General features: G+C 36.5%; 1 protein-coding gene across 1 annotated transcript; it reads left to right on the top strand.

Annotated features, from left to right (window-relative positions):
• The first annotated feature begins 506 nt into the window (after positions 1–506).
• On the top strand, positions 507–8,572 carry LOC113755316 (probable inactive ATP-dependent zinc metalloprotease FTSHI 5, chloroplastic). Its single transcript, XM_027299353.1, has 8 exons — positions 507–1,788; positions 2,522–2,993; positions 5,480–5,680; positions 5,792–6,085; positions 6,210–6,479; positions 7,691–7,780; positions 7,878–8,009; positions 8,558–8,572. The coding sequence occupies exons 1-8, from the start codon at positions 698–700 to the stop codon at positions 8,570–8,572; spliced, it is 2,565 nt and encodes an 854-aa protein (XP_027155154.1). The 5' UTR covers positions 507–697.
• Positions 8,573–9,104: the final 532 nt, after the last annotated feature.

The following is a 9,104-nucleotide window of genomic DNA, read 5'->3' as shown; positions in this document are numbered from 1 at the left end:
CAGCGGATACCCGTTATAGGGTTACCCGCTGATATGCAGGGCGGGTAAGGGTCAGAAAATGGCTGACCCGCAAGATACGGATCGGATCAGCCAAATGATAAATGGGACGGGTACCCGACCCGCGCCCACCCCTAATGTTTGGGTTCGAATCAATTCGCTGACACTAAATAGCTAGTTTGGGAGTTCAGATTTCAAAGGAATAGAAAAGAAAGGAAGGGAAAGGTGGACTTTTCACGTTTGGGAGATTTAAGTGAGACGGAAAAGAAAAGAAACGAACGGATCTTGAAGAGAAGCCAAGCGCTGCTACAGTGCAAAATTTTTCTGACCAAAACGGGCGGAAAGCGAAGGAAAACTGATGGAAGCTTACAAATTTTTTTTTTATCCTTTCTTTTCTCACATAACTTACCCTTTCTCTTCTTTTCTTTTCTATCCTCAACTCACAAACTAGCTATTAAGTAATACCCAAAACCCCTACAAAACTCAGAAATCGGAACGGCGAAGAACGTACAGAGTATAAGAAATGAAAATTTGAAAGAATAAATAATTACGTCACTCGTCTTCTTCTTCTTATGATTCTCCTCCACCATGGCCGTCGGCTCCTCCTCCTCATCCACCCATTGGTTAAGGTAATCCCCCATCACCATCATCATCATCCGCCCAAAAGCTGTGTCAAATTTACAGAAAATCAACACACAGAATGTTTGGCATTTTAATCCCCCAAACCCAAACGCCTTTGCACTTCTCACCACCCCACTGCAACACCACCCATATTCTCTGCCGCCACAGCCCCCGCCCCCGCCGCCGCTTTAAAAGGAACAAGACAAGAGAAGTCTTTCTCAACAATAAACCTCCTACCACCTTCTCCTCATTCCCAATTCCCTTCTTCACTACTGCTACTAGTGCTGCTGCTATTGCCACAGCCAACTCTTCAGCTGCTGCTGCTGCTTCTTGTCTTCCTTATCATAAGGATGATGATGATTGCAAGGGTGATGACAATGCGCTACCGCTTCCTCTTCCCAAATCTGATGCTTCAAAAAACAACAAGCCCCTTCTCTCCTCTGCTCTTTTCTGGCTGCTTGTAGCTGTTTTTACTTCATTCCGAATCCTGGGGAGCCCACATGCTGCTGCCATGGCTGCCGTGGTCACTACTACTACTACTACTACTACTGAGGTAACTAGGAAGAAGACCAACCCTACTGCCGCTACAAACACCGAGCAGCAGGACATCCGACGTGATAAGCCCCGCTACCAGTATTCACATTCTACCCAGAGATTGTTAGACATTGTCTCCCAGCGATTGCTTAGAAAAATGGAGGATGTCAAAAATGGCAAAGACACCGTCCATAGTGTTGAGGAGGCCTTGAAAGATGTCAAATTCAAGAAAAAAGAATTGCAAGACGAGATTATGAGTGGGCTCTATGCAGACTTGAGAGTTTTTAGAGCAGAAAAAACTGTTTTGCTCAAGCGCTCCGAGGATATACTTGACGCTGTTTCGAAGGCTAAGAGGGAGGAGGAGATCCTCAGTAGGAGCAGCAGCAACAACAACAGGGCTGGAGACTTAGCAGTAGCAGTAAAGGATAAGATTGTCAAGTTGGAGGAGGAAATGAGGAATGGTGAAACTCAATACAACGAAATGTGGGACAGGGTAGCCGAAATTGATGATCAGATTTTGAGGAGGGAGACCGTGGCCTTGAGCATTGGCGTGAGGGAGCTTTCATTTATCGAGCGCGAGTGCGAGCAGTTGGTTCAAGGGTTCTTGAGGGATATGAGGCGGACCAATGTTGAAAGGTGAGACAGACCAAAAACAAGGAAAACTGATATTTTTGGTTTCTGATATTTTATGAACTCATGTATTCTTAGCAGGAATATTGCTGTTGCAATGTGAAAGGGTTAATGAACTTACGTCAAAAGATCTCTTGATGATTGATTTGTCTGATAGATCTTAGTTCCAGTCCTTTTGTGCTTCCGCTTCTGCAATTGCTGCTTGTCATACGGGCGAAGTTTAAAAATAGACTTTGATAGAATAGTTTAAAACATGTTATTTGTATTTCTTAAGCCTTCGGTGCTTTTGCTATTAGAAAGTATCAAGTGGGAAGCTAGATGGTAAATGATTTGGAGAGTAGGTGCTGCAAAGATACAAGTTTTTGTGAGCTGTGCATTATTCAAAAACTTGTCTTGCTGGTAGCTCTCCTTGATTAGGTTTCCTTATCTTTATGTTTCTGCCTGATATGCTTTGGTTTCTGACACTCATTATTCAATCAACTATCGGGTTTACTCATATGGAATTTACTTTATGTGATGTATCTGTTAAAAATCAACCTACTTGTCATACTTGTACTGAATCTTGTGAGTTGTTCAGAAGTTGAAAAGCAATGCTTGATGTGATTCTTGAATTTCCTCTTTTCGGTTTATCACTTTTATGTTGGAGAGTAGTGTGTTCTGCCATTCCATTGTTACATATTGTAGCTTTTGGTCTTTTAATGGGAATTTCCTTTTGAACAAGACACTTTTGTGCTTGCAGTGTGCAAAATAATTCTGTTACCAAGCTGTCCATATCTGAGATTAAGGATCAACTGCAAAGTGCACATAGACAATTCTTGGAGCAGATTGCTCTCCGTAATGTTTCAGTAGGTGAGGATCATGATTATGAGTATAATGCAGAATCACTTGCATTTGCTCAACGCATAAAACATGCACTAAGTGCTTCAAAGGATATGCAGAAGAATCTGGAGGATCATTTAAGAAAAAGGATGAAGAAATATGGTGATGAAAAACGTTTTGTTGTGAGCACTCCAGTAGATGAAGTTGTGAAGGGTTTTCCAGAATTTGAGTTGAAGTGGATGTTTGGAAGTAAGGAGGTCGTAGTTCCAAAATCTGTTGGCCTTCATTTATTTCACGGTTGGAAAAGATGGCGTGAAGAAGTGAAAGCCAATTTCAAACGAGATTTGCTGGAAAATGTTGAACTTCGTAAAAAGTATGTGGCCGAGAGACAGGTAAATATGCTGATATTACGTATATTACACCAATTAGGTGATATATTGCAACAAATGTCTTGGCATATGTAATTAAATATGTCTTCTTTCACTTATATTGTATCTACCACTTCAGTGGCTTTTACGTAATTCTGTGTGGTGTGGACACTATTTCTAGCCTTTTCTTAATTTTGTGTGTAATATTTATTGTAAGAGCTGCTTTTATTTAGTACATGCTAAAATTCTCTTCCTTCCCTGTAATTAGTAGTTAGATCTCCCTTTTATTGTTTTGTGCCTAATCTGGTATTAATGGGACAGCTTCTTTGTACTTTGTCTTATGGATAAGGAACCTTGATGCCTCTGATATGGCTGACAAATAACTTAAGTCAATCTTTGTACCCATTTATTCTATTCGCTATTATTCTCTTAATTGTTGGTCAGTAGTGGGTTTCCGATTGAATGGCCAAAAGTGGCATACCTCTTGAGTCAACTAAGAAGTCGCGCTATTATTCCTTTATTTCTGGTTTAATTACTCATTCGAATGGCTATATTATGGTTATCCTTCCTTTTGTTCACTTAAAATTTTACTTGCTCTATATTTCAGTTGTTATGATACTTGTTTTCCAGTTGAATTTTGTTGAACTTTGACATAGAAATAAAGGAAGTGGGAAATTTCTTTCCCCAAAATCCACCATGGATCCTTCAGTCCACATCAAAACTTGAATCCTTTAAGAAATTTTTATTGATTTCTTTTATTTACACACTCATGTCGGTCATTTTTCAGTTGGCCCATTAATCTTAACTTAATTTTTTATATTTCTCTTCTTACAAAAGAGTCCTGATCTTAATTTTTGAAGAAGCTTTTAAGAATTTTGTGGACTTGAAGATACAAAAGGAATATTTCTTTTGGCATCAAACTAGGAAATATCTCACTAGATAATTATTGTTTCTATGATCAGCAGATGTAGAAGATTTTTAAATATCTTCAACAACTGTTCCTCCGCCCTCCCCCCCCACCAAAAAAAAAAAAGGAAAAAGCAGAGAATATTTAAGATTCTGATTTGACAATATCAGGCAACTAATAAAAGAAAGGTTTTTCTGGAGTTTCTTAGTAGACCCTGTGTTTTGCAGCAGGATATAATTGAGAAATTCTTGCTTAAAGTGGCATAAGATAGTCCTGGCCCTTGTGATGGCATGACGAAAAGGAAAAGTGAAAAGGGTTAGAGAGGAATTTTGTAACTAGTTGGGCCAGATAAGAATAACTTTGTGACTGAGTTGAAATGCAGAGTGCTGAATAAAACTCCGGTGTAGTTTGGCTAAAATGGGAAACAAAAATAGATGGATGAGGTATTATTGTTGTTGCAAATTTTTGTAAATGACGAGTCTGTTAGTACTGTTTCCCTGCAGATCTATGAATTTTTAAATTTTTGTGAATGAGAAGTTTGTTAATATTGTTTCCCTGTGGATCTATGGATTTTTCTTCAATTTGCCGGAAGTTTGTCCATCTTCATTATTTGCAATTTCATATGGGTGAAACTGCCCTTCTTTCCTAATAATGCATTCTTACATCTCATAAAGAGAAACACTGTAGATTACACTTTACCTTCTTCTACTGTTACATACAGAGAGTGGTTTTAGATAAGAAGTTACAAGATTTTAATTCTCGCATCTTATTCTGCAATTTGACCAAAAAAGTAACCTCTTGATTCTCAAGCACTTTCCATGTTATTTATTAAATGCTTTTATTATTTATTTTTTATTCATGGCTGATTTCACTTCTATATGTAAGGGATTTTTGGACTTCCTTTAAGTGCTGTATGTGCTTATACTTTATTTTTACCCCCTTTTCTTTTGGTCCAATATTTTTCCTTGATGGTCTTCTTTTCCTTGTAAATGAAAACTCTCCAAATCTATGACCAACCATTCCTTCAATAGTGTGAAATGAATAAAAGTTTTTCCATTGCAAATTCAGGCAAAGTATTTCCTGATAAAAGGAAAATCTTTTCTTTCCGATTTTTTCTCTTTTCTGCCTGAATGATGACACACTTCTCTGAATTGTTTCTTTTTCTTTTTTTCTTATCTGACTAATTTCGTGTTTTTACAGCTTTCTGAATATCAGCATGGACCCCTTCTTATTGGTTGCAGAGTACTAGATGCTAAAGTTTGTAATAAGATACAACTTGGATTTCTGTTGGAATTGGTCTGCTTGCCTCAGTGGTTAACTTTATTTTGTTTGTATGGTGGGGGGTGTGCCGCTAGCTTCAGGAGATATGATATTGCTTCCGCTCAAAATTTTCCAAATTGAGCATGTCTGGGTCTAATTAACACTTTAACACTTATTGGCGTTAAACTCAGTCTTGCTGCTGCTTTGATACACAAAATCACTTTTCATACATCGTAAAATGTACCCACTTAAATGCCTCATAAGTTAATGATCTTCTTTTCTGGTTTAATAATCATTATATGGACTACATGTATCTTTTGGATGCTTGAACTTATTGTTGCAGGAAAAAATTCTATTGGATCGGGACAGAGTAATGTCAAGGACTTGGTACAATGAAGAAAGAAATATGTGGGAAATGGACCCTATAGCTGTTCCTTATGCTGTGTCCAAGAAACTTATCCAGAGTGCTCGAATAAGGCATGATTGGGCTGCAATGTATATTACGCTTAAGGGAGATGAGAGAGAATATTATGTTGATGTGAAGGTAGTTATATATCCTGTGTTTCAAAATTCATTTCTCTTTCAGAGCATGAAAAGCTCAACCAAATCTTTAAATATGCCTATGTTGGTTTTCACCTCTACTGTCTCATTACAGGAATTTGAAATGCTGTTTGAAGATTTTGGAGGGTTTGATGGGCTGTATTTGAAAATGCTTGCCTACGGTGTTCCAACTGTGGTTCAGCTTATGTGGATTCCTTTCTCAGAATTAGACTTTGGTCAACAGTTTCTCTTAGTAATGAGACTTTGCCATCAGTGCTTGACTGGATTATGGAATACTACTGTTGTCTCGCGTGCAAGAGGCTGGATCATTGATAAAATTAGAAATATAAATGATGACTTAATGATGATGATTGTTTTCCCCACTGTGGAGTTCATTATTCCTTACTCGGTACTAATTTAAGCAGTTCATCTTTTAACCCTTATCAAATGACTTCTGGTTGTGGTTTTTCTTAGAAGGCAATTAATTTTTTAAACTTATTCTAATGTCTTGATAAATTCTCATCTTTCTATAGATTAGAATGAGATTAGGAATGGCTTGGCCAGAGTATGTTGATCAATCTGTGGGTTCAACTTGGTACTTGAAGTGGCAGTCCGAGGCTGAAATGAACTTTAGATCAAGGAAAACAGATGGATTACAGTGGTATCTTTGGTTTCTACTTAGATCTGTCATATATGGATTTGTGTTGCTTCATGTCTTCCGGTTCATGAGGAGAAAAATTCCAGGACTTCTTGGTTATGGGCCTCTAAGGAGAGATCCAAACTTAAGGAAGTTACAGAGAGTGGTAAGATAATTTTCTTTCAACTACATTAGTTTTATGTTTCTTTGGACTTTTGATAGTTTAAATTTTCAAAACTTTGAAAGTGTTTTTTCACACTTTCAAACTTCCAATGTATCTTTGTGACGAGTGTTTTGTCTCAGGGAGTTGAAACTCTGATGCTCAAAAGCCAGGCTTTTATGGCCCTTGGATGAGTGTTTCAAGACAAGTTTGTAGACATGATCAGTACCTTAGATGGGTTGTCTTTTTAGCAATTTTATCCATATGAATTTTTGAATTGTGGATATTTAACAAAGATATCAATAACAGGGTGCAGATCCTTGAATCTAATTGTTACAGTTCTCTCCAGAGAAAAGATATAAAACTTTACAATAGATAGGCATACACTGTATTCGTCATGATAGTTTTGCCAAGGGTAGATATTTTTATACTGAAACCGTGAATCTTTTGATAGTTGTTGTTGAGTCCTATAATATAGCTATTACTTTTGGGAATGCCAAACTTTTGGACAATGTATTATAGGAAACTGTTATTGTTCTATGCTTGTGCTGCTTTAAGCTCTTTTTTTTTGGCAGCAAATGTGTAGTATGGATTTCTTAAGGTCATAAAGCGGCAATACTCATTTCTGATTTTGACCTCCTTTGGTGTAATGAACATACTTTAATGTCCTTTTCAAACTTGTTTCTGTGCCTTGGAGAGTAGAGTGCATTTTCTTATCTTTACAACTGGACTTGATACCTTCTGTAACTTTGAAGCTGCTCTGTATTTGTTTTCTGTTCTTATTTTTTCATATTTCTTTAGTCACTTATCTTTTTTCCCCTCTCCAGAATTACCACTTAATATGGGGGCATGGACCCTTATCATTTTATTAGCAATTTAAATAAAGTACAGTGATGGATGCTAATCCCAATTCCCAGACATCATACTTATAACCCATACTTGGAACATCTTAATGTATCTAAACTGGCTGTACAAGTAATTTTGGAACGGAAACTTCAATTTCTTTGTGAATCATGGAAGGGTAATATGTAAACTTGAAAACTTTTGTTACCGCTGCAATAATGTTTATCTTCCAGTACAAGGTGCTACAATTATGGAAACAATGTGAACCATCTACTTGTTTTCAATCTTTTGTTGTTTACCAAAATTACTAACCAATTCAACATAGAATTGTGGGTTCATGATGAATTAATGTCGTTATTGATATTCTGCTGCAGAAATATTATTTTAAGTCTAGGTTGAGGAGTATAAAGCAAAAGAAGAAGGATGGTGTTGACCCTATAAGTACAGCTTTCGATCAAATGAAGGTTGTATTGTGATTGCATATTATCTTGGTTTGCAGGATCCGATCTACTTTTACTTATAAATGGAATCCACGTTATTTATTTATTTGTTTATTTTCAGAGAGTTAAGAATCCTCCTATAAGGTTGAAAGATTTTGCAAGTGTTGACTCTATGAGAGAAGAAATTAACGAAGTTGTGGCGTTTCTACAAAATCCTCGTGCATTTCAAGACATGGGAGCTCGTGCCCCTAGGGTATGTTCATTTTCGAGATTCGATGTTTATGTTTATTCCAAAAAGTGAGGGCCTCTGTCTCCCAGGTACTTTCATTTAAGGGATTTGATGTGTATGTGAAATGCTGATCCTATTATATAATTATAGGAAGAAAACTAAGAGTAAAACATGTTTGCCTCCATTTGTGACATTAGAGAGAGGTTATCATATCAATTGGCAAATTAAGTACCAGGATATATGCTTAAACGCCATTGATGTAGAATTCTTGTCTAAGATTTGCTAGAGTATATGTATGTGATTGCTGTTCTGTATGGTAAAGTCATTTTTGGCAGAAAAGAATGGTTAGTAACTTTTCAGAGGAGACATTTTTAATATGTTCATGGCTATCAGGTGATACCCAGAAAACAACATATTACTAAATGCATGAAAATGAGCTCTTCACTGAGAACTTCATAGGTAATCGATGCAAAAAATTATTGACTTCAGATTATTTATTAAAAGTGAACTCAGCATATAGGGTAGATATGGATAATTGCTTTTAGTTTGTAGATTACTGATAATTTTTGCAGGTCCAAATCCTTTAACTTAATTTCAATTGAATGCTTAATAATGTTGTTTGGTAGCTTAACAAGTACTTGACATGATTTATAGTTTTTAGCTAAATATTTCCCTAAATCATTTGTTAGCCCATTTATTTGTTTATATGGTCATTTTTTTTTTTGTAAGAGTTTATATGGTCATGTTACTTTGATATATTAAGGTGCCCAAAATCTCTTTTTTTTTTTGAATGTCTTGTTATCCATACTAGAAAATGGTCGATTGAAAGATGACCTTGTGGGAGATATGAATATTATGAATTATGATATTCAACAACAAACCCTAATGTACTGAAAAAGAAAACTGATTGGAAAAGTTCTCCCTGCTGGAAATGGATACTAATAATTTTTTTTATACAATAGAAATTTGGAAACAACTCGAAGGATATTTCTCAGATGATAATCAAGTTGTTTTGCAAAATAATAGTCTGTCTTGATGCAGGCTGGCAGACTCTATTAGTCGTTTCGTAGTTCCCTCATGATCTTTATCACTCAAGCTTATGGTAGTTAACCAGAAAAC

Source organism: Coffea eugenioides, unplaced genomic scaffold (genome assembly GCF_003713205.1).
Source record: "Coffea eugenioides isolate CCC68of unplaced genomic scaffold, Ceug_1.0 ScVebR1_141;HRSCAF=589, whole genome shotgun sequence".
Taxonomy (NCBI): domain Eukaryota; kingdom Viridiplantae; phylum Streptophyta; class Magnoliopsida; order Gentianales; family Rubiaceae; genus Coffea; species Coffea eugenioides.
Note: the sequence above shows the minus strand (reverse complement) of the source record. Positions and strands in the feature narration are given on the sequence as shown.